At 44.7% G+C, this 24,017-nt stretch overlaps 2 protein-coding genes and 1 pseudogene across 4 annotated transcripts in view; 1 reads left to right on the plus strand and 2 right to left on the minus strand.

Annotated features, from left to right (window-relative positions):
• NHSL1 (NHS like 1) overlaps positions 1-4,385 on the plus strand; it is a 119,953-nt gene extending 115,568 nt beyond the window's left edge. For all 3 annotated transcript variants that reach the window (XM_031456428.2, XM_031456430.2, XM_031456432.2), the window contains one exon: positions 2,356-4,385. In XM_031456428.2, coding sequence (XP_031312288.1) covers positions 2,356-3,091 — 736 coding nt within the window. In that variant the 3' untranslated portion in view covers positions 3,092-4,385. The remainder of the gene's footprint in view (positions 1-2,355) is intronic.
• A 7,421-nt stretch (positions 4,386-11,806) lies between these two features.
• HEBP2 (heme binding protein 2) lies at positions 11,807-17,830 on the minus strand. Its single transcript, XM_031456426.2, has 4 exons — positions 17,642-17,830; positions 16,944-17,079; positions 16,061-16,241; positions 11,807-12,347 (listed from the first exon to the last, which is right to left on the minus strand). The coding sequence occupies exons 1-4, from the start codon at positions 17,741-17,743 to the stop codon at positions 12,149-12,151; spliced, it is 618 nt and encodes a 205-aa protein (XP_031312286.1). The 5' UTR covers positions 17,744-17,830; the 3' UTR covers positions 11,807-12,148.
• Positions 17,831-22,978: 5,148 nt separating this feature from the next.
• Positions 22,979-23,211, minus strand: LOC116154260 (ATP synthase membrane subunit K, mitochondrial-like; annotated as a pseudogene).
• Positions 23,212-24,017: the final 806 nt, after the last annotated feature.

Genomic DNA, 24,017 nt, shown 5'->3' on the forward strand with positions numbered 1-24,017 from the left:
ATCCTTCAGCACCTAAGCTAATAACTTAATGGAAAGAATATCTAAATTGAAACAGCTTTTAAATTTTATAATGCAAATTAATTCACTTCAGATTTAAAGCCAGATGGAAAATGTGGAACACCAGTTGAGGTGTGAAGTTTTTATATTTATTGAAATAATTAGTTTTTAAGCCAGTGTTAACTGTTTAAGCACTTTTCCTAGCCATCTTCCTTAGGAATACACATATTTTATGTGTATATATATATATATATATATATGTATTTGTGTAAATATATATATTATACATATATATTTATATGTATATATGTATAGTGTATATGTGTGTATATACATATATACTTATATGCAGAGAATTTACCTATTTAGATTTAATTCTCATTTAAGGGGGCAGTTGCTCTTGAGAAACAACAATGCTTTTATAAATCCCCATCTCCTCTCTTTATTCTGAATCTACAGTTAAAGGCCATAGCTTTAACCAGGTATAGCTGTGGCTTATTAGATGGAGCTCAGCACACCCTCTCCATTTAAAAGCCAAAAAAAAAAAAAAATTATACCACAAACCAATACCTGCAGGAGTCAGAAGAGCAGCTCTGCCTGCGGAAACAGTATAAACTGTGAAGACACATGCTGTACATGGAAACACACTCCATCAGCTCCTGCTTCTTGTATTGCGCCATGTGATACCTTCTCTGGTATCCACTCTTTGACAACCAGAGAACCGCAGGCCAGTCCCTGCACTCCCAAGGGGGCTGGCACCGTGTCAGCTCTGGCCACCATTCAGCCTCTTAATTGGGTTTTTACCACTTCCTGGCTTCCATTTTGGTGGCTTCTTTTTGGCCAGAAGCGTGGAGAGAGCCCTGGGAGCACCAAGCCTGGGGCAGCCACCGTGGGCCCGCCCTCCCCGTGCCTAGCTGTGCAGGGCGTGTAAACCAGTGCTGAAGCCTGGCCTAGTGGCAGGAAGGGAGAGTGATCTCTCCCTAAATGACACTCAGAGGATGGTTAAGCACCTGCTCTACGCCTGACACTTTATGGCTGCTTCTACGTTTACCTTTGTTAACAAGTACAAGCTGTTTACTGTTATTCCCCTTTACCAGACAGGAAACAGGATCAGAAACTTTAACGTGCCTAAGGTCACAGAACAAGGAAGCTTTAGCAGTGGGGTTTAACCCAGGTCAGCATGGCTCCAGAGGTCATCTGTCTCACTGAATCCTCACAAACCTGTGAGGTTGGCATCATCGCTCCCATTTTACAAGTAGGAAAACTGAGGCGCAGCATAGATAAGTCACTGGTCCCAGGTCACACAGCTAGAAGCTGGTCATGCTCAGATTCAGCTCTCAATCTCTATGTTTAGATAGCATCGTCTCAACCTTTACTTGTTGTGTATTCTAGAATTTCCTAGCAGAAAAGGAGCTAGGCCCACATCTTTATTTTATTAAATATATCAAGTTTCCACAGAGCAAGTCCACCTACACTTAGCTGAGAGATTCCTCACACACTGAGTTATCATGAAGAGGCCAGCAAGGGGCCCCTTGGCTCATCTGCTTTATTTGCTCTGATTCACTCTCAGTAGGAAACACATTAGGGGAGATTCTTAGAGAATGAGGGCAAGAAATAGCCCCAAGACAATTTTAACTTTCCTTGAAGGCCCCTCCCCTGTTTCACACTCTACCCGCACCCCTCACATTTTCTCGATCAGTTAGAGGTTCTCTGAAGTCAATCAGGGAACAGGACCTGGTGTGGAGGGTTCACTCTTGTCTTCCAGAAAATTGGATTTCTAGGAGTTGACATATGGTCCAATAAGAGCCAAGGAAGGCTGGTTTTATGCCAAGCTCTAGAATGACTGAGAACGTAGAGTTGTGGAGTTGTTCTGGAACCTGAGACAGGGGCCTGTCTCAGCAGAGCGGGTATTCTAGGAGTTGGCTTGTCTGTTAGGCCCAGTCAAGTGCTGGCACCAAACAAGAAATGGAAGAGTAGAAAGAAAGGATGGCCAGCATCGGGAAATTCACTCCAGATCAGTCCAGTATAGGAAAGGTAAATGATAAGTGGTAATTATTAAAACTTTGGAAATTGCCCTATCCAAAGGAAAATAATGTGATGGCTGAGATTTGCTTGAAAATAATCCATTGAGGGTGGAAATGAAAGAAGGGTGGCCATAAGTTAATGATTATCGTAGCTGGGTCACAGGCACACATGGTAATACAATGAACTATTCTTTTTGCCTGAGTGTTTGGAACTTTCCATAGTAAAAATAATAGACGGTGAGCAGAGTATGGGATAAGAGAAGCAGAGTGGTTGTGGCTGACATCCAGCGACCCACTGGGAATTAACCTTTATCTTAATGTTATTAAATCTCAGGTCCAAGAGGAAAGTCCTTGGCCGTAAAGATTCAGAGGATGACCACTCCCGAAATCATTCTCCCTCCCCACCAGTGACACCCACTGGTGCTGCCCCCAGCCTGGCCTCCCAGAAACAAGTGGGATCCATTCAGAGAAGCGTCCGGAAAAGCAGCACCAGCAGTGACAACTTTAAAGCCCTGCTGCTGAAAAAGGGGAGTCGGTCAGACACTAGTGCCCGCATGTCCGCAGCGGAGATGCTCAAGAACACAGACCCTAGGTTCCAGAGGTCAAGGTCGGAGCCGGGGCCAGACACCCCCGAGAGTCCATCAAGCTGCTCCCCAAGCAAGAACAGAAGGGCCCAGGAGGAGTGGGCCAAGAACGAAGGCTTGATGCCTCGGAGTCTGTCCTTTTCCGGCCCCAGGTATGGCCGCAGTCGAACGCCGCCTTCTGCTGCCAGCAGCAGGTACAGCGTGCGGAACCGGATCCAGAGCAGCCCCATGACGGTGATCTCAGAGGGCGAAGGGGAAACCACGGAGGCCGTAGACAGCAGAGCTCCCCGGGCCCCGGGCGCTGAAAGGGGATGTTCGCTGGATGGACTGCCGGGGTATGAAATGGATGAGAGCAGCCTGTTCTGTGGCGTGGAGCCCGCTGCCTCGCTGGGGGCACAGGCTCCTGGCCCCATGGAGGGGCCGGCCAGTGCCGCGGGGAGGGATCTCTCAGAACAACGTGGAGGTCCTCCAAGGGAAGGGAGTTAGGGGCAAGAATGGGAACCTCCCAGGTGATGTGGGGAGATGTGCAGCACATGGCTGTAGGAAGCCTGGCAGGTACCCTGCGCTGCCCTGTCCGTGGTTCCTGCGCAGGGTTTGCGCTGTGGGCCGGGCTCGGCCAGCCCTGCGGCGGAAGGGGAGGGCTTAGGACTTAACTCGGCACTTGCCCTGTGGCTAAAAAGCAAGTAGAAGCTTAACTTCTGAAGGTGCTTCCTGGGGAAGATTTTTTTTTTTTTTTTTTTTTTTTTTGCTAAATGCTGGGTGGGCGTGGAGGGTGTGTGTGTGTGCATTTGGAACGCTTTTTATGTAAAAAAAAAAAAATACACACATACACACAAACAGCATGTACAGAAACGAGAGACAGAGTTAAACTAGGGAGAGTAATGGGATCTTCTGGATGAAGTGGTAATTGCTTTAAAAGTATTATGTTTATGGGAATTAGTGAGTTCCAGAAGGGAGAGGACCATTACTTATAAGAAAGAGGTGGTTGATTTGCTGGTTCTGAACGCACAGAACACATGCAGATATGTACAGGTGTGCTTTCGAGGTGAGCCGTGTGGTGAACCCCAAAAGCTGGGAAAGGGCTAAGTGACTAGTTGGTTCAGGTACTTTTTTCTGGGGAAAAAAGGCTTTGTTTCTTTTTTGTGAAAATGACAGACATGTGGCGGTGGCAATGCTGTGACGGAGTCCGCTGCTGTGCAGCCACAGACACACAACTTTCAGCCTGATCTGTAGAAATGTGGGTAATTTTTTTTCATGACTTTCCTCCAGGAGTAGCAGCTGAGACCTCCTTTGAGAACTGAAATGCCGGTGTGCACATACAGAGAGGGTAAGAGAGGAGAGAGCAGGGGAGAGGACTGAGTGATACACTGCTGGAATTTGTCTCCTGCTTATTAAATAAAATTATTTTCAGAATTAAATTTAAAAACTTGCACTACAGAACTGTGGGTTGAGCTTTTCCTTTTACACCTTTTTTTTTTTTAAACTAGAGTTTAAACTTCCATTTGGCAATTTCTCATCACTTGAAATGTCAACATTTGCTAACTTTTGGATATCCTTTTGGTTATACCAAAGAAAAAATTATGGCTATTTTTCCTTGAACTGCCTGCAGTATCATGTCCTCATTTAGAAAGGTCTATCAAAATCTATTATATATTCTCTTACTTTGAAGAAAATACTGAATAGCTCTTATTAGTCAAATAAACAAAAACTGGCAGGGCTTCACTATTAATTAGCCCTGGGAAATGAGTTTTTAGATTAAAAAGATTTTTTTTTTGCATCATTTGGTTTGTGTGTTTTTATATTTTTTTTTATAAATAATTGAATTGGCTAATTACCTTCTAATCTTAGCCAATTAGAATTTTAACACTTTTAGACATGGAAGAAAAGTGTGTAAAGTATTTATTTTTATGTGATATTCTTGTGACCCCCTTCCCCCACTTCCTCCCAACTGCCATGTACATAGACTCTCATTTGTTGGTTAAATAAAATCAGAATTTTGTCTCCTCCATCAGAAGGACCTAAGATGAGAATACTGAGATTATTGGCCTAAACCCAATGCAGCTGCCAATTGTCATCTTTTCTGGTATGAAAATATCTATAAGTTGGACTGCACAGGTGCAATCATCATAAGGTTTATACAATAAAACATTAGATACTCATTTTAGACACATCTTTGAGACAAAAACAAACCTAAGGAATTAAGACTCCTTCCATTCTCTGAAGAAAACAAATCATGTCTTTTCACACAACCAGAGATCAAGACCTGCCATTTGGCCAAGGGCAAAAGGACTTTACCATTTGGAGCAAGTGCCTGCTACATTGGGCACAAGAAGCTTTTTTTCTAAATTTTAGAAAAAGTGGTGTTGGCTTTTGAATATGAAATCTTACCATGGCTACCTAAAAAAGATTAGAATGTACGTGGATATCAAATTTAATATATAAATCGTTTATTTTGAAGATAAGATATGCACCCTCAAAACTAATTATAAAACTTTTTTTAAAATCTCCATTTTTTAAAGGAAAAAATATATTAGGGTTTTAAATTTGCTTTGAATAAAACAGTTGTAAAGGAAACATTTGAACCATTTCTGTTGTTGTTTGTACATGCATTTCTGAATGATGAGATAGGTCTTGTACAGAACTGTTGAATGTTTTCCTGGATACAAACAGAACAGCAGTGATGACCAGAAGGTGCCTGTGGGAGGTGGGGACCCAACAGAGAGGAGATAGAACATCACAGACTTTGTGGATGGTGCCGTCTAAAAGGACATACGGAAAAGCAACTCTATATAATGTCCTATGGACTTTTGAATAAAATCCCAATAACGTATTGACTGAGAGTTCAGATGATGTGACATGTGGAGAGATGCAAGAACATTTCACAGCATGGATGAAATACAGGGAGACAAGAATCTAGACTCATCCCTGAACCACATCGCATCTTCAGATTTGCTACTTTATTCTTCTGTGGGGCTTGCTACTGTTTAAGAACCAAATGATATTTAAAAACTCAGTGAGTGTAGACTCAATGACCCTTCCTTATACCCTGAGACATTAGGCACCAGAGAGTCATAGACAGAAGCCCCAGGGCTAAGTTAGTTCCACCTTATTTTTTCTAAGAGTTGGGCAAGAAACAGGACCATTTGGTCTGTCCGTTGGAAAACAGCCTCAACTCATCTGATTCCTGCTCTCCTATTTTTGAAGACTGTTGATTGAAACTGTTGCTTCTCATGTGGGGATGAGAGTGTATTTGTTTGGGGACTCAATGACAAAGAAAGAAAAGGAGGCATTTCTGTATCTCCATCTTATTCCCTGTCCAACACCATGCCCAGCTCTGGGGTGGACATCCCAGGAGGACAGAGGAAACAGGATTGGCTTCATGGGTTCTGCCTTAATGTATTTCCAGCGCATTAATTGTAGGTGAGTCATTGTTTATACTGCTGAGATTCCATCATGAAATGAGCGCCATAGGATAATTTACTTTCATAGACATTAGGATATTGTTTGGGGGTGGGGAGGGCAGGGAAGGAGGGTCTTTGGAATAAAACATGGACCCGATGCTTGAGGTCCTTATTCAGTTACTGTAACATAGTTTGTTTCAGTGATCTGCTCTAAACTACCTTCCACACAGGCCAGCCTTTATTCCCAGAACAAGGACTAGAGCAATCTCTAGTCATTTGTTCAGCATTGAAAGAAAGCCCTTTATTAAATACTTCTTACGTGCTAGGTAAGGATAAGAGAGTTCCAAGACAGAAAAATGTGGACGAGAGATCACTAAAGTGCCTGAAACCTAGTGAAAAAGACTTACAGTGAACTAGCCTATAAGACATATAGCAGCATCAGAGTAGAGAAAAGGAAGAACACGGCAGACCCTGCTCCCCACCCACCCCTAATCAAGTTCTCCTTTACCAACAGAACACCTGGAATTGATTCAGGCTGGTAAAGCACCAACTAAAACACTAGACCACATCTCTTACCCCCCATCCCCACCCACCATAGTCAAGGGCTGTGTGTGTGGCAGTTTTGGCCAATGAGACATGGGCAGTAGTCTGGGAATTTCCAGGAACGTTGCTTTCCTTATATGGGTGCCATCCCCTTCCTCCTTGTATCTGTAGAATGGATGGGAGGCCGGAGGAGGAATAGTACCCTCGTACCCTTTGAGGCACCAGTAAGGATGGAAGCCACACGTTGTGGAAGGCAGAGGAGAAAGGAGCCTGATCCACTGATAGCATGGAGTCACTGCCCCAGCCTTGGGCTGTCTACCTCCAGACCCACTGGGTAAGTCGTTTTCACCTGCTTTGCAGTTGGGTGATGGAGGTGTCAGAGGAAGGTAAGAGAGGGGTTGGCTGTGGTGAACCTGAGCCAACTGTGCAGACGAGGAGGGTTTTGCCAGGCAAGGGAAGCTGGCAAACGACAGGCATTCCAAACAGGGAATTGCATGAGCAAAGGCACAGAAGCAAAGTGTCAAGAGGAAACCAAGGAGTTAAACTAGGAAGTCTCTAGAAAAACATAGTGGGGACTGAGACTGGAAAGGTCGTCTCGGGCAGGAATGTAGAAGACCCGGAATGTCGTCCCAAGCAATTTGGGGTTTGCTTTGTAGTATTAGGAAACAAGGAAGGTTTTACTGATGTGACCTGGCTTGGTTCTTAGCCTTCTTCTCAAGCTACCCTCTCCCTTGGTGACTGCTTCTAATCCCATAGCATGACATTAATATTATATATTCTGGTAATTCCCAAGTGTCTCCTGTCCTGACTTCATCCATGAACCCCAGATTAGTATATCAACTGCCTACTCAGAATCTGCATTTAGAGGTGTTTTAAACTTAAACGTATCCAATTCTTTACCTTATCAGTGGGTGTTACCATTCACGCAAGGGCTCAGGCTCCAAGACCAGGCTCATCCTTGTGGTCTCTTTTCACCCCCACATCGAAACCAAAAGCTAGTCACGGCAACGATGTTGCCAAAATGTATCACAAATCCAGTTACTTCTCACCAGCTCCAATGCTCCCTCTCAGGTCCAGACTGTTATCTCTTGACCAGACCACTGTAGAGGCCTCCCAGCTGGTCTTCTTGCATTTACTGTGCATCTTAAACCACCCTCACTTCGCCGTACAAAGGCAGCTTTAGAAACAATTCATAGCACGTCCCTACTTGAAACCCTCCAAAGACGATGTGACCATTGGAATAGGATTCTAACTCCTTGTTGTGGCCTTTAAGATCTGCCACTATTCCCTCTCACTCAAGATTTGGCCTCATTCTCCTTCCTTCTGTCCCTGGACAGATGTTACTTTAGGCCTTAGAGCCTTATTTTAGATATTAAGAAGGAAGGTGCCCGTATTTCTATGCTGGTTTAGGTTCCTCAGGAAGGAGACACTGTAACACATTTGAAAAGGAAGAAAGGATGGAGGGTGGGTCAGGGAGAGTGCTCACCCTGCAGTGCTGATCTGAGTCCACCTGCTGGGGAACTCTGGGGAAAAGATCACTCCTTAGAGAAGTCCTGTGTTGGACAGAAACAGCTCGATCCTTTCCCAGGCCTTGCTTGGCTTTTGTCAAGAGGCCACCCTGAGAAGAGCATGCCCTCAGTTTCATAGCTTAGCGAAGTCATTGGCCACCAACCCTTCCTGCCTTAAGTATAGGGTGGTCTCAGCTTGAAAGCTAAGGTGGACCCTGGGAAAGCCAACAGTTAGAGGCTGTCAGCTCAGCACACTTCCTGCAGCTGCATGGCAAGTCTTTTCTCAAAGGGGGATCTAAGTGGCACATCCCCATGCCTGCCACACTCCACCCCTTGCACTGTACAGATCTGCTCCCCCATAAACATGTGGAAAGCAACTCCTCCAAGGGCCCTGGTGGACTTCTCTTCCTGAGCAGAAGTTGTAAATGAAGAGTTTGGTGGGACCAACTACAGCACCTTCCTGAACGTAGTCTCCAGGACACAGCCAGTCCTCCTCAGCCACCTCCTCCACTCTAAATTCCTTTCACCCTCACCTTGCATCTCTGCTGGTCTTAAGGGCTTTCCTGATGGTGTGAACCAAGCTCTTGTTCCTGAGGGGCCTGAGATCCTAGGAGCTGAACCCTTCTCAGACCAGGGCTGCTATACTTGTCCATTCAAGTTACAATTGAGCAAGGAGTACAAAGGGCACCCCTGAACTGAACTGTGCCCCCCACCCCAAATCTATATGTTGAAGCCCTAGCACCCAAGATGATGGTATTTGGAGACGGGGCCTTTGGTAAGTAATTTGGTTTATGAGAGTGGAGTCTCCAAGATGGGAGCAGTGTCCTTACAAGAAGAAAGAGACCAGCGCTCTCTCTCCCTCTCCGTCATGTGAGGACACAGGAGGTAGACCTCCTCAGGTACTGACTCGGCCAGCATCTTGATCTTAGAGTTCCCAGCCTCCAGAACTGTGAGAAATAAATGTCTGTGGTCTAAGCCACACAGGCTGGTCTTCTGTTACAGCAGCCCCAAAGGACTAAGTCAAAAATCCCCTGAGGGGCCTTCCTGCCTCATGTGACAGAGTTACTCCAGCACGCCCCTCCACCCGCCTTTTCCTTCCTTCCTCTATTTCCTCTCCCAACATTTCAGGCATTTCAATATTTCTATCACATTTTTTCAGACTACTAGGAGCATCCCTAAGCATCCCCTGGGGTTTCTCTCCCTTTCATCCCTAAGGGTGTTAAATCCTGTATCCTGAGCAATATCCCCAAGTCAATAAACTTTCCTTTATCCAGGCTTGTGTCCTGGCGCCTATGACTGAGCACCTTCAGAACGGAGTCCCAAGGGTCCTCTCCCGGCCCCTGCCGGTACATGTTGGCTAGGCTGCAACCTTGGTACATCGTCCATTTCTTAACGGGGGGAGGATGCAGGCCCAGAATGTTCAGAAACTTCTAGGCAGTCAAAACTGTTGAGGGCATCCACTACATGTCCCCATTTCCTGTTCCAGGTTTGGTCCTGACCTTGACATGACAAATCAGGCTTGGCTGAATCTTTGTTCTTGGTTATTACTTTTCCCTTCCAGTCCTGTGCTTGCCTTCTGCATGAGGTGAGGACTTCCTAGGAAGCTACCCAAGAGGCTCTTGCCCTCACAATTAGTTTAAAATTCTTTGTTAATTGACCTTAGCTTTTTTTTTTCATTATCCACCTGCAGGACAACAATCCAGCTAAGTAATAACCATGCAAGTCCACTGTCCTTGTACTCATCCACCGCACCCAATTTTTAGAACACCTGAATCATTCACCAGTCATCGCATTCCTTCTAAGTTGCTGTTTCGACTAAAGTTTTAATAACTAGACAGCCTACTTGTGCCAGGAGCTGTCTACACATGACCTGTCCACCAGGGACAGGGGCTTCCTAACCAGCCAGGCAGTGAGTGACTGACCCAGTTCCAAAATGCTGTCTTACCACCCACGATCTTGGGCCACTCTGATACCAGTTGTGCCAGTTCAATGCTGAGACAGAGTTGGGAGTACAAAAGATGTCTGGTGAAGTCACACCTCTGAAAGGAAAAGGGATTGGGCAGGGTAGCTATTGGATGGCAACACAGATCTGATAAAGCCTCTGCCAGCGCACCAGGGAGCTCCAGAGCCACGACTGTTTATAAGAAGGATCCTGAGTCAGACAGAAATGGCTAAGTCCTTGTGCCATCACCTTGCTCAGTCTTTGGCTTGCAGATGCCAAAACAAAGCACACTGTCCACTTCCACTGCCTCCCTCTGTCGTAACCTAGGGACCCTCTGAGAATAGTGTGTCTTCATCTCGAAGTCTGCAGTGGATCCTGCAGAAAGTACCAGCTGCAGACTTCAGCTACCTCCACCCCTCACAGCTGGGCAGCGGTCCTCTCGTGAAGGTGGATCTGAGTGGCACGCCTCCATGCTTGCCTGCCATGACTCCAAAGCCCAGAAAAGATATGACCATTCTTTGGCCACAATCACAAATAAGTGCCAGAAGTGATTCGTGACCACTTCGCTTCAGTAACCTCGCCTCCAAACCAGGCGTCTAAATCATGCTCATCAGCAGCGGCCTTGCTCTGGTAACCTCACCTCCTCAACTAAAGCGCCATCAGTTTCTAAGTGACCCTGAAAGTCCGCTAATCCTTGAACCTTGTGCTTCCTTAAACCCTGTGTAAGGTCAGCCGTTCTCTTTGTCCAGAGAGACTGTGTCCTGCAAGCGCAGCTCTCCTGGCTCAGCAAACAGTCCATGCAGCTTTGTTCTCGATACTGAAGGTGGCCTCTTCCTTTGACGCTGTCACCCCTGCTCAGAATGCTTCCCCCACCCCCAGGCTGTCATCTGAGTGGCTCCTTCTCAGCACTCAGGTCTCAAATGTCTCTTCCTCAGGGAGGACTTGCCTGACCCCCCATGTGATGTGACGTCCACCACACTCTGCCCAGCCGCAGTCTACCTCATTGCCCTGTTTCATTGGTGTTTGCACCCTCTTACTCTCTAGAATGTAAACTCTGTAAGATGGAGATGACACAAGGTGGCACAGAGCATTGTTCTGAGGGTTGAATGTGGGAATTCAGGTGAAATGCTCAGAAGGGTGCACCCAGAAGTCAACCCATCCATGTGAGCTATGGAAACCACTAACTGTAGGTATTTTGGTCTGTTGTGTCCAGGTTAGGGAGATTAATTTTAATAGATACCATATAACGTCAGGACTAAAAGGACCTTGAGCATCATCTGGCCCCATCCTTTCATCCACTGGATATTCAAATCTCCCATGTAAGTGATCATGTGGTCCCTGCTTGAACACACACAATGATGGGAAAGGGAAGTAGTGTCATTCGTGGGCAGCTTTGCCTGTTGGGAAGTTACTAAGCTCCAACCTGCTTTTCTCCTCTGTACCTACAACCGCCATCCCCTTAGGAGCCCACAATAAAGCTCAGGTCCTGCCCATGACAGGCTTGCAGGCACCATCGTGATGTTGTCCTCTCCAGCACAGGTGCGTTCCAATACAATTGGGTCAGCATTTCAAGCACCTTGATTTTGCAGCAACCCTCTCTTTGAATAACTAATCATTTTTATATGACCTACAGAAACACTGCATACAATACTTTAAAAATTCAAGTGAATTTTAAAGTTGATTGTTTGTATACATTTCTTTGGGGAAAAAAATGTCTTTCTTGAGTGTCAAAACAAAGTAGGAAGTCCCTAACTTCATAAATGTATTCCTTGTCATGAAATATTGTCAACACTCTTGGGTATTGGGAGATAAATCTTTAACATTTTTATTGATAATATCCTGAGGTGGGTAACATCCAACTGACACAAATCCAAGCAGAGAAAAGGCAACATGATTGTGATACAGTGAAGAAACGGGAAGTAATGTGTTTCCCTGGAGCCTCATAGAAATAAAGACCGACTTACATGTTTATAGAATACTGTCCCTGTTATCTGTGTATCTAAAGCTTCAAGCATTAAAAAGGCACAATGGAGATAAGCTTAATTCATAGCAGTACTCTCGGGTAGAGATGCCAGACACATTTCGCTTCTAGGTAACGTTGATGTCTATCTTAAACAGAAGTTTTGCGATTAACCTTCCTCTCATTTTCTCATTCCTTTTCTTTGGAGGGTTCATTTTTCTGAATCAGCCATACTTCATTATTTCTATCAAGCAATTTGAAAGGACTGTTGTAGCCTGCAGTGTAGTAAACCTTCTCATCGAAAACTTTTCCTTCTTCCCGCAAAATGCTTGCTAATGTCAAGAGCTGTTCTTGATTCTTTTGGCCACTAGAGAATCCATCGAAAGACCTACAAAGGAGAAAGTAAGTGACCATGAGTGAGTTTCATACGGAACGTCTGTCTAAGAAGAAAAACAAGAGCTGATACAACGAAACCTGGAAGGAGCGCCGTTTCAAAGCTCCTCCCTCTTGACAGCTGAACTGACCATTCCCTTCCTCTGGGTCCCAGGCTTAGTGTGATCTCACACACACTGGGGGGACCCAGGAGGAGGCGTACGTCCCATCTGTTGGGTAGATTTGGAATTTCCACCATCTCGTGCTCTAACTCTGTGCTTCTCAAACTCTAATGTGCACACGAGTCACCTGGGAATTTGCTAAAATGCTGATTCAGGAGGTCTGGGCTGGGGCCTGAGAGCCTTCATTTCTAACAATCTCTGGATAATGCTGATGCTCTTGGTCAGAGGACCACATGAAAACTCCCTTAGCAGCCTCCCTTCCAGATTTTTCATTCTGTATCGAATATTTCCCCTTTTCTTATTCTCCTTGGAGAAAGGATAGGCACTGTATTACAGGTGAATGTAACATAGTTTTGGCCCTATGAACTTACAGTCTAATGGAAGAGATGGATATTCTCTAGACAGCCTGAGAAGAGTTTTAACAGAGGCAGAAGCAAAGTGCTTGGGAACACTGAGGATATGAGTAAATCGGGAGTAAGGTGTGTCTTTGAGTTGGGTCTGGAGTAGAGGATGGTTTTGCTGGACAGAGAAAGTGGGGTTGGGGGGATAAGAAAAGAACAGAAGTCTAAAAATACAAAGCATTTCACAGTGAGGTGTAAATGAGGTCAGAAAGGTGAGTCACAGCCGGATGGAAGAACCTTATATATCATCCTAAGGCCTTTTGAGATTATTCCAAAGGATGTTGAGCAGAAAAGTAACTCAATCAGTTTTGAGTAAAAATACAGGCAGAGAGATGGGAACTAGTTTGCAGAGAGAAGGAGCCAGTTAACAAGTTACTACAAGGCTGGGGATGAAAAGATAGTCAAAAGATTTAAATAAAAAGTGGGAAAATAAAAGTTTAAGTATAGATTTTAAGGAAGATAAACAAAAATACCCCGAGATTAAATCATGACAGCACACTGACTTATCTGAGTTGCTCACATGTAAACATGATGAATTTGAAGATTAAGAACAGGAAAAACAGAAACAGAAACATTCCTAATATGCCTTCTTTAGCACAAGATTTATTATCAATGTGCCAAAGGACAAGATCATTCCTACCATTCTTCAGAGAAGATGTAAGCTCCCAAAGGTACAAACCATCATGCCTCTTCTATTCAACGTCTCCCAGACATCTAGAATCATTCCTGGAATGCAGAGCCTTTTAAATCCCAGTTGAATCAGTATAGGGTACTATGTATATAAAGTAAAACGTTGAAGATAAGTGGACAAAACCGTTCTGTAATTTTCATCATGTTGACTGATAATGATAATTCTGAACCACATGTTAAGAAACATTTTGGCTTCCAAATTTATTATTTATGTCCTTAAGGAATAGCCAACTCTTAGTATGTTCTGCCTAAAGGAAATCTGTTTCAGACCCCACTTCTTCCCTGAAATCAAATACTAAGCCTCCTACTTAGAAATCATCTTTGTCCTCTGAATACATGTTGTTCTGCAATGATCTCTCCATGGCTTTTTTTCAGGATACAAACATGTTGAGCCTCCCTCTCTGCACGCTAGGAGCTGAATGATGTGGACAGAGTAACATGTTGCTATATTCCTGGGGAAGTTACAGCCTATAAATAGGTCATTAGAATTTAAATAATAGGACAGAGTGGCTGGCTGACTGGTGAAACCGAGGAAGGCATCACAGACATGGTGCCATTGGATCTAAGTCCTGAAGGATGAAAATGGGCTCTCCAGAAAGAGAAAAAAGAGGGGGCTAGAGCTGGTAGTAATACCATGTTCAAGTATTTTGCATAAATTAACTCATGTGATCCTCATGGCAACCCTATGAGAGACGTAGGTACTATGATCACACATATTTTACAGATGAGATTTTTGGCAAGGGAAGTCTGAGTAACCTGCCTGAGGTCAAAGGTAAAGAAGTGTAGAAGAACGCGGGCTGTACATTGAGGGCTGGAGGTCAGGAGAGCACAGTCCACAGGGAGACAGTTTGGGTCACATTCTGAAGGCACGTGTACAAGGTGAATAGTCCGAATGTCACACTGAAGCAAGGGGGAACAAACAGAGATTTGTAAATGGAGTAGCAGGTTGAAGGGGGTGGGGGTTGGTGCTATTCTTGTAGGAAGGGTCAGGGGTTCCAGAGTGGAGGGCGGGGTAGAGGGGGAGACCAGTGGGCAGAGAGAACAGCTGGGAGGCTCTTGAAGCGGGAACGTCAAGATATGAGATCGATAAACGTCGGAGCATCTAGTGAGTGTCAGGCACTGTGCCCGGCACCGGGCTAGCAAAGATGACAGGTGCGGCCCCACCAGGTGAGGGTAACGGTGGGGATGGAGGGAACAGAATCACCATCATTTCTGAGCGGAATGGGCCGGACCCAGGGACTGGCTGTCAGGAAAGGGTGTGTTTGATGTTGCTGACCGCGAAGGTCCTTGCTGGGCAGGCTGTCAGGTTGATGAGGCCCTTTACCGAGACAGGTTCTGTAAGACCAGAGAAAGTTTCGGAACTGGGGGAAGGCTCATTCTGAGAGCTGTGGAGTTTTATCCGCTGTCCCCGCCCCCATCCCCAACAAGCAGGGAAATCAGGGTTGGAGACAAAATTTGAGAGTCACTGGCCACAGATAGTTGCAGCGCTGTGAGCAGATCGCCCAGAGCAGGTCTGCTATGACGCGAGGGTGAGTCAGTGCGGGCATCAACCGCTATTCCCCGGGGTGTGGAGTCGATGAGGCGCCGCTGAAGGGAGAGCAGCGGGAGGAGGGGCCTGACGGGAGAGTGACATGCTGAGAGTCAGAGGATGAACAAGGCTCAAGGGAACAGACTGCGCAGCACTCGGCCGCTGCGGGGGTCACATGGGAAAGCACTGCCCTAGAGTGACAAGGGCAAGGGCCCTGCGGAGGGAGACAGCGCAGGCGCGGGGCGGCGGTCCCAAGCTGCGGGGGTTGGACGAGTAGTGAGAGTCGAGGCAGTAGAGAGTCTTATAACAGGTTGGTGGTGAAGAGAGGGTGAGAAAGAGAGGACTAAAGGGGCTCTAATGTGCGAGACTATTATCATGTACTGTGCGAGGTTTTGTTTTTTTTTTTTAATACCAACTGAGAGGATTTAATATAAGGAATGAGTTGAACAAGTATTGGAGATCTGAAAAACTAAAAAGGAACCAGTAAACCAACAGAGGCAATCACTGCAGGAAGCAGCCACCATCCTGTGGGCTGGCAGAGTAAAGGGAAAAGTGAGGGGTTAGCAGAACCTAGAAGTTGGGAGGAGGGTACCATTCACAATTTTAAGGTATTTTTTCTCCAGATTTAACTAGATAACAGGTAGGGGGAGTCTCACGGTTTTTAGGGGGTTGGGTAGGGTATAATTTTATGTTGCATCTTATTTGTGGCAGGCATGCAGAAACTTCTCATTGAATGAATTAGTTATTCCTTGAAACAGACACTTAGTAACAAGTAAAACTAAGCTACTAGGAAAACACCAGAAAATGCATTAGCTCTGTTTTTATGGAAGCGTGAAAAGCATGGAAGCTAAATTGCATAGAAGCTAAACTGTGAGGGCCGGCAAGTAAAACCAGCAGTCAGCAGGGCTATAAATTATCTGCCACTTACCGTACAAACACCGTCATTTCAGCTCTGTCTTCAATGAAGACATCTGACTCTGAAGGTCTGGGCGGATCAGATTGCTGTTCAGAGGGGATATACAGGGAAATGGTAATGGTAGACTCACTAAAAGGACCTGAACCGGGCTCCACGTAGCTTGTCACTGGAGCTGTCATCTTTATTTTCATCTCTGTGCCGTAAAAATATATATTTAAATGCAAAGGAGACCATGGAAGCAGATTTAATGTATTTATGACTACATTTAAAAACTTAATCTATTATTTTTTTGATTTGAGTTTCCTGATTTACTCAACATAAATATGTACCTTTAAGATAATTTTCATCTTAAAAAAATTAAGGGCAAAATGGCAATTCTCCACTGCCTACATTAAACACTTTCTGTGCTATTCATAAGTCTCATTAATAAATTCCATAGTCCAGTTCATTATTTTTACAATTCAGAAATTGACATCCGATTGGCCAGGTGACCTGTTAAAATATAAGCAGCATCAGAGCCAGACCAGAAGATAGATCTTGAGACTGGATCTTGTGTTCTTTGGCCCTTCCTGCCTCCTGATGTCTCTTACCTCACTAGTCAGCAAATGAGCTTAAAGCCTTAGCCATGAAAAGGCCTTAATGCTGGTTACACAGAGGCCCACTTCATCCAGCAGAATCACAGAGACGAGAGGCTGAAAAGCACTACCCAGTACTTAACCCTCCTCTAGACGCTGCTAAGGGTCTTGAGCTGTGTCCTCGTCTTCAAACAGTAAGTCTTTGACGATCTGGTTATTTTTCTATTCTAAAATGTATTTCTTCAGTAAGCGAAAACTCAGTAAGCCAGAGGATTCAAGCACAACACAGTATATATAATTACAAGGTAAATTGCCTTCACCTTTCTCGTTTTTGCCTTCAATGTAGCTGTTCAGCCTTGTAAAGCCAGTCTGGATGGCTGAATCCCAGTCCATAGACTCAACCGAAGTGCTGACCCACTTGGCTGGTCCATAATGTCGGATCTCATAACTTCCGGGCTAGGATGGAACAGGGAAAACTTGGGGAAACAATTCTAAGGAGGCATAACGTGAGAAGCAACAGTACAGGTGCCTTGTGTCGGGTTCTCCTGGGAAGGCCTGTCCAGGGTTTGCGTCCCCCTGGGGTCGGGCCTGAGGTTCTGGTTTCTTAGCGCTGGGCAGGGCGCGCGCCGGGCAGGGCCCTTCCCGCGCCACTCTGGTCTTGGGATTAGAGACGCCGGCGGCCTCCGTCCCACATGCAGGAATGGGGGGAGTTGGTTCAATTCGGGCTAAAAGCAAGCAACTGTTCAGCCTCCTCTGCCGGGACTGTTTTGGGACGTGATCGATCCCCCCCACCCCCCGAAAAGAAACTGAGACGTGGCCAAGACCTGGAGTTATAGCTCACCGGTCGAACTGTCCCGTTTGTGCAGCAATGCGGCCAGGGACTCGGAGCATTTTTAAAAATTGTATTTTTTACCTCGATCTATGGGACTCTTCGGCCTCATTGCAAATCAGCCCGAAGACAGCTCCGCGCTCCCCACCCCCTCAGCCCGCACCCTCCGCGCCCCGGTGCGGCGCCTACCTGGGGGCCCGCGTTCTCCGGGACCTCCCAGCCCGGCGTCTCCACGGCAGGGGCCTCCGAGGCCTCGGCTGCCCCGGGGTCCGTCTCCGGCACGTCGGCCATGGGCGGCACCGACGCTCCGGGGAAAGAGCCTGGCGAGCTGCGCCGGGAAGGAGGCTGAGCCCGGGCCACTCGGGGCCGCCCAGCCTGCGTGTCCCCGAGTCCCCGCCCCGCGGACGTGCGGCCCCGCTCCCCGCAGTGCCCCGCTCCCCGCAGTGGAACCCCAAGTTCGCGGGACACCGCCCGGCCCGGGCCGGGAGGGGGCGCTGCGACTGCGATCCCGACCTGGGCAGCTCCGGCCGCCAGCTCCCCTGCGGGTATCCCCTGGAGACAGGTCGGCAGGGCCCGTTTGAGCCGGCTTTCTTTAGGGGTCTCTCCTGCCCCTGCCCTTAATTAACAGGCACACAGAGACGTCTACCGTAGGAGCCAGGGGCGGAGGGGGACCGAACAACTGGCTGCTGGGGTTTCTGGTGTAACCGGTCCGGGTACCTCTCCCGCGGCCCCACCCGTGCGGGGAGCCGGTTCTGCTGACAGGTCTACTCCAGGGGAGGGACGTGACCGCGGCCCGCCCTCGTGGGTGCCTTGAGTGAAAGGCAGGAGGGCGGGGCGGGGCGGGGCCGGGGTGGGGTGCACTATCCTGCCGAATCTGACCCTGTCCACAGCCCTGTGGGCCGAGTGCTCCATGCAGGGGCTGGTCCCAGGACCCAGCCAGGGGCGAGGGGCTGCATTCATGCCTAGAGGGCGGCTTCAATCCCAAACTGCGGTCAGGGACCCTAAGGGGAGGAAGTTGGTGGGGTACAGTCATCCCTGGAGAAAGTCGTGAACTATCCTGGTTTCTCGACAGTTCAGGGAACCGAAATGAGCCCCAAACCTGAGTCATCGCACCAGCCCTTACTGGCTGGGAAGGTGCAGTGGGAGAGAGTGGTGACAGTGAGTGGCCAGACCTACTGGTTTTAAATGTTTTCAGTTAGATTTATTCTTCATTTTTTAAAGAGATTTATCGAAATATAATTCACATATCATACAATTCACCCATTTAAAGCATACCATGCGACAGTTTTTAACATATATTCACAGCTGTGCAACCATCACACCAGTGAAGTTTAGAACATTGTCATCATCCCCCCTCCGCCACCAAAAAAGAAACCGCACTGAAACCTCCTGGCCATCACTCTCCAATTCCCCATCCCCCAGTCCTAGGCAACTACTAATCTGCTCTTTGTCTCTATAGGTTTGCCTATTCTGGACATTTGCTATAAATGGGATCGTACAGTGTCTTAGTACACTGGGGCTGCTGTAACAATATACCACAGACTGGGCAGCTTGTAAACAACGGAAATTTATTTCTTACAGTTTTGGAGGCTGGAAGTCTGAGGTCAGGGTGCCAGCCAGCAAGGTGAGAGGAGGGCTTCTGCCTGGTGGCAGACTGCTTATGGTACCCTCACTTGGTGGAAGGGGCAAGGGAGCTTTCCCTAGTCTCTTTTATAAGGGCACTAATCCCATTCATGAGGGGTCTGCCCTCATGACCTAATTGCCTCCCAAAGGCCACACCTCTTTAATGCCATCACATCAGAGTTTCAACATATGAATTTGGGGGGATACAAATATGTAGACCTTAGTGTATAAAATATGGCCCTTTATGACTAGCTACTTTCATTTAGCAGATGTTTTCAAGGTTCATCCACACTGTGGCCTGTATCAGTACTTCATGTCTTTTAATGGCTGAAAAATATTCAGTTGAGTAAATACTTTGTTTATTAATTCATCAGTCAATGGACATTTGAGTTGTTTCAAACTTTTGGCTATCATAAACAGTAATGCTGCTATAAACATTTGTGTATAGGCTTCTGTATGGATGTATGTTTTTATTTCTCTTGGGTAAATACATAGGAGTGGAATTGCTGGGTCACATGGTAACTCTATATTTAACTTTTTGAGGAACTGCCAGACTTTTTTTCAAGTGGTTGCATTATTTTAGATTTTCACCAGTGGGGTCTCAGCATTCTGTTCCTCCACATCCTCACCAGCACTTGTTACTATCTGACCTTTTTACTGTAGCCATCCGAGTGGGTGTGCCTAGTGCTTTAACAACTTTTATTTTGATATATAATTCACACAAAAGTCACTGTTTTAAAGTATACAATTCAGTGATTTTTATATGTTCCCTGTTATACAACGATCATCAGCATCTAAGGACATTCCATCACTCCAGAAGCCCTGCACAATTTAGCAGGCACTCTCAACCTCCCAGCCCCTCATGACCACTAATCTGCCTTCTGTCTCTATTCGTTTGCCAGTTCTGGACATTTCGTATAAATGGAGCTATGTAATACGTGACCTTTGATAACTGGATTCTTTCGCTCAGTGTAATGTTTTCAGGATTCATCCATGTTGTAGCACATATCAGTACTTCATTCCTTTTTATTGCTGAATGATACCCTGTTGTATGGGCCTAGTGCTTTTAAAGCAATTGATGCCTTCTCTTGTCCTTCCCCTTCCCAGCCCAAACAGGTGTGCAGTGGCCTGCGGATACATGACACTTTCTAGTGTTTATAGAAAATCTATTATTATGCTGAATTAAGTTTGAATTATTTAGTGAAAGCTAAATAATGAATTTTGACTTATTTTTTTTAAATAGCCTGTTTATTTTAACTTATGTAAGAGATGTGATCTGTTGCTTAGGTAACTTTGCAAAGTTGAGAATACAATTTTACCTTACAGAAAGGTTTTTTTTAAAAGAGGAAAAGGAAATAATTTACATTGTTGTTTAAGAAATCAGTTGTTCTTTTCATCTGTAGCATACCTTTTACAGTATCAATGCTTTCTGAGGGGAAACCTTTTTTTTTTTCTTTTTTACAAATGAGACATAAATCTTTATTTCACAAAAAAATTCACTTTCTAATGAGACATGTACTGGGGATGTAGTTTAAAATACTGGGAAAGCTAGATGCTGGGTGTCACCCAGGCAGCAGCAAAGATGTGGTTACTCCAAGGCCAGTTTGTTCCTGGGGCTTTAGGCAGCAGGGACCAGACGCACCAGTATTGTCCAACCCATTTTACTTAGTGCCACCTCCTTTTTGGGGACCATTAGTCCTCATTTCATGTCAGATTTTCACTAGAGACTCCCTGTTCTTCCAAATGAGTTCATGACTGTTAAGTAATATACCATGTTCCAAAGACAGCTTGGCATGAACCACCACGCATGTGAGTGACAAGGGGCTCAGACGACTCCAGCCCACTGCCACTGAGTCACCTCTAGATATCCTCAGTGCTTCCAAGCTGAGGCCCCAGAGGTCATGGGATAGACATAAGCTGTCTCTTCAGTACCACAGAATCTGTACATGTAATAAAATAGTTGTTTTTTTGTGCCACTCAATTGAGGTGATTTTTTTTTCAGGAATAATAACTGGAAGAGTTACTGATAAATCATCTACATATAGTGCTTCAGTAGGTGTTGGTGGGCTTCAGTAATGTATAAAATTTGGTCTCAGTCTTCACATATTTTATAGTCATTTACATACATCAGGTCATTTACTCTGAGGTCACTCTTGTACTCACGATGTAATTAAATATTGGTCTTTTTATAGTTACCACTATCTCACATATGATAAGTATAAAATGGGTAGCAACTGGGTTTTCTAACAGAAAATGTAATCTTTTCTTTTGCCTGGTTTCTCCTTTGGTTTTTGGTGAGAATTTTAATACTCATCCATTATTTAGACACAAAACAACCTATGAAGCCCCATTTACACTAAGCACTTGGCTCAGTGCCTGACATATAATTGCTTGATAAATGTTGAATGAATGCCAGTCAGAATCTGTCAGACACATGGATAGTGATTAAGTGTTTTTAGAAGCACCTGTGACCTACCCTTCTCATGGGCCACAGAAAAAGAAGATTCGTTTATTGAATGTGGGGCTGATGATAAGAAAGCTAAAGTCTAAAGCTGGGAATGTTTTTAAAAATTAAAACATCAATTCTAATCAATATGGGGCTGATAGAACTTCTGAGACTGTGGCGAGTGTTTATAAAAGCAGACAGGGATATCCACACTGATTTTAAAAGGTTTACGCTTTGAAGTAAAAGTAGATAACCAAATACACCACAACTAGGTAGCTCACATTCTCAAAAACCTCTTAAACTAAATCCTTGATGTGGCTAAGGGGAAATGCTTCTAATATATCACTTGAAGGACCATTTCCTAAAAACTTGGGACAGTTAAGATGGTCCCTTTAACTCTTGTGTATGGGACTTTTGCTGTTGTCTTAAATTATTACATTATTTATTGATTAGGACAGACTAAAGAATTGATAGGAATTGGACTCAACACCCTAATGACTTTTTTAGAACAGAGGTGTTAGTGTTTCAATGCTCCCACTTCTGAGAAGAGGAGCCACTTTGCCCTAGTTGTGAGCATATACCTGCGAACCAGTCAGTTCTCAGCATGTCTGTGGGCCGCGAGTACTGGTCACCCCAGGCAGTTCTACACCTGAGTTTGTCTGGGTCTGAATGTTCATGATGAGTTCCAAGCATGGGAGGGCTCAGTGGCAGATTAAGAATTGACTCCAAGATCGAGGAAAAGTTGAACAGTAATGCCTGGGACTTCTCACCTTCTAGATCAGTGCTTCTCAAACTATCTGTGATGGGGGACCCTCTCCCTTAAAAAAAAAAATTCTGGTTCATCATAAACCAATATGTGATTCTCCTGCCCATGACTTGGTTTAGCTCACTACATGCTTCTTAACCCACAAGTTCAACAATTATTTAACTGGTCTATACTATGCTCAGTGAGATGAGTCCACTGATCATGTGCATGGACTTTGTAAAAATGTTAGACTCCTATGATATTTCTAAACATTTATGTCAATTTCTTTAATTATCTTAACTCAGACTGGCAGCAAATAGTTTGTAAGCCAGGACTACTGCATAGATCATGCTTTGAAGAACATTTATTTAGATGGACTTCCCAGTCCCCTAACCTGTTTTAGGGTCTCACACCCATTCTTCCTTACTTACCCCTGGGGTTGACTTTGTGGATCACTGGCTTATATTTACACTTAAGAAAGATTATTTGCATATTATATTATTTATATATATATTTATTCTATATTCTTATATTTATATTTATATAAATATAGGTTTTATAGTAATGTAAATTCATATTTAAATACATTCTATAAATTTTTGCTTTAGATTGTTTTTTATGTATTTGTTTATTTAATGTTTTAGGAATATGGGGTTTTTTTTTCCAGGTTCATATTTATTGTACAAATCGAATATTTTTTGATGAGTTGACATTAGCTTTTCCAGGCATGAGAACTTAACAGATGAGGTAGAGACAGGTTGGAATCCATTAATGTTGCTTTTATAGCTGGAATTCTTTTGGACTTGCACTTGAAGTACAGGACAATCATAGCAACGCCTCTGTATGTGGCCAGTACATGATTCATTTTACTTGTGAGAGTATAAAAGGTGAAATTTTTTTAATACCAGTGAACTGGAATTGGGCATTAGTTTCTGGACCTACCATGGCTTTAATCCTGCCATAGTCACAAATTCTGTAGTCTACGTTCTTCCACATACAAAGCCACCCCTCTGCCAGGTCAGAAGAAGGTACCCCCTTCAAGGCTTAAACCCAAATTTAGGAGTCTGGCTTTCCATCCCAACTCTCCTACTTTCTGGTTATGTGACCTTGGACATGTGATTCAGCCTTACTGAATCTGTTTCTTTGTTTTTACAAACATATGGTACTTGATACGATTTTAAGGATTCTAAGAGGTAATGCCTGGTTGTCTCTTTACCCAGTGCTTTTCATGTTGTATGCTGATAAATGATAGCTTTTAGAGCAGTCTTTAATGAATAAAAACTCCGGATCATTTCATTAGGAACTGATACTGGTTCCTTGAATTCACCTGGTCCCCTGCTCATTGAACACACATCCTACTTGGCCATGGTTTATAATTCTTTCCCCCTCTCCCCATCTTTATGTATGATAAGTTTTTCTTGCTCAGAAATCTACTCTGTCTAAAACTGATAGAGCTAGTCCTGCTTTCTTTCAATTAGTGTTAGCTGACATATTTTTCCCCATGCGTTTATTTTTAATTTATGTGTGTCTTCATATTTTTAATGGGTTTCTTGTAGATAAAATGTAGTTGGGTCTTGTTTTTTAATACACTCTGACAAAGTCTTTTAATTAGTGTATTTAGACAACTGAAGTTCAAAATGATTATTAATAGCTACTGTGTTTTGGGTTTTTTTTTTTTTTTTACTGTTTTCTAGTCATTGTCCTTGTTCTTTGTTCCTATTTTTGTCTTCCACTCTTTTCCTGCTTTTGTG

Source organism: Camelus dromedarius, chromosome 6, assembly GCF_036321535.1.
Source record: "Camelus dromedarius isolate mCamDro1 chromosome 6, mCamDro1.pat, whole genome shotgun sequence".
NCBI classification, from domain to species: domain Eukaryota; kingdom Metazoa; phylum Chordata; class Mammalia; order Artiodactyla; family Camelidae; genus Camelus; species Camelus dromedarius.

What these genes read in the sequence shown, in the direction of transcription:
- HEBP2 (XM_031456426.2), bottom strand. Translation starts at nt 17,743, where the DNA reads ATGGCCGACGTGCCGGAGACGGACCCCGGGGCAGCCGAGGCCTCGGAG. An exon ending in TGAAGGCAAAAACGAGAAAG is followed by an intron (nt 16,242 to 16,943) that starts GTGAAGGCAATT and finishes TTTACGGCACAG; the next exon opens with AGATGAAAATAAAGATGACA. An exon ending in GAAATGACGGTGTTTGTACG is followed by an intron (nt 12,348 to 16,060) that starts GTAAGTGGCAGA and finishes TCTCCTTTGTAG; the next exon opens with GTCTTTCGATGGATTCTCTA.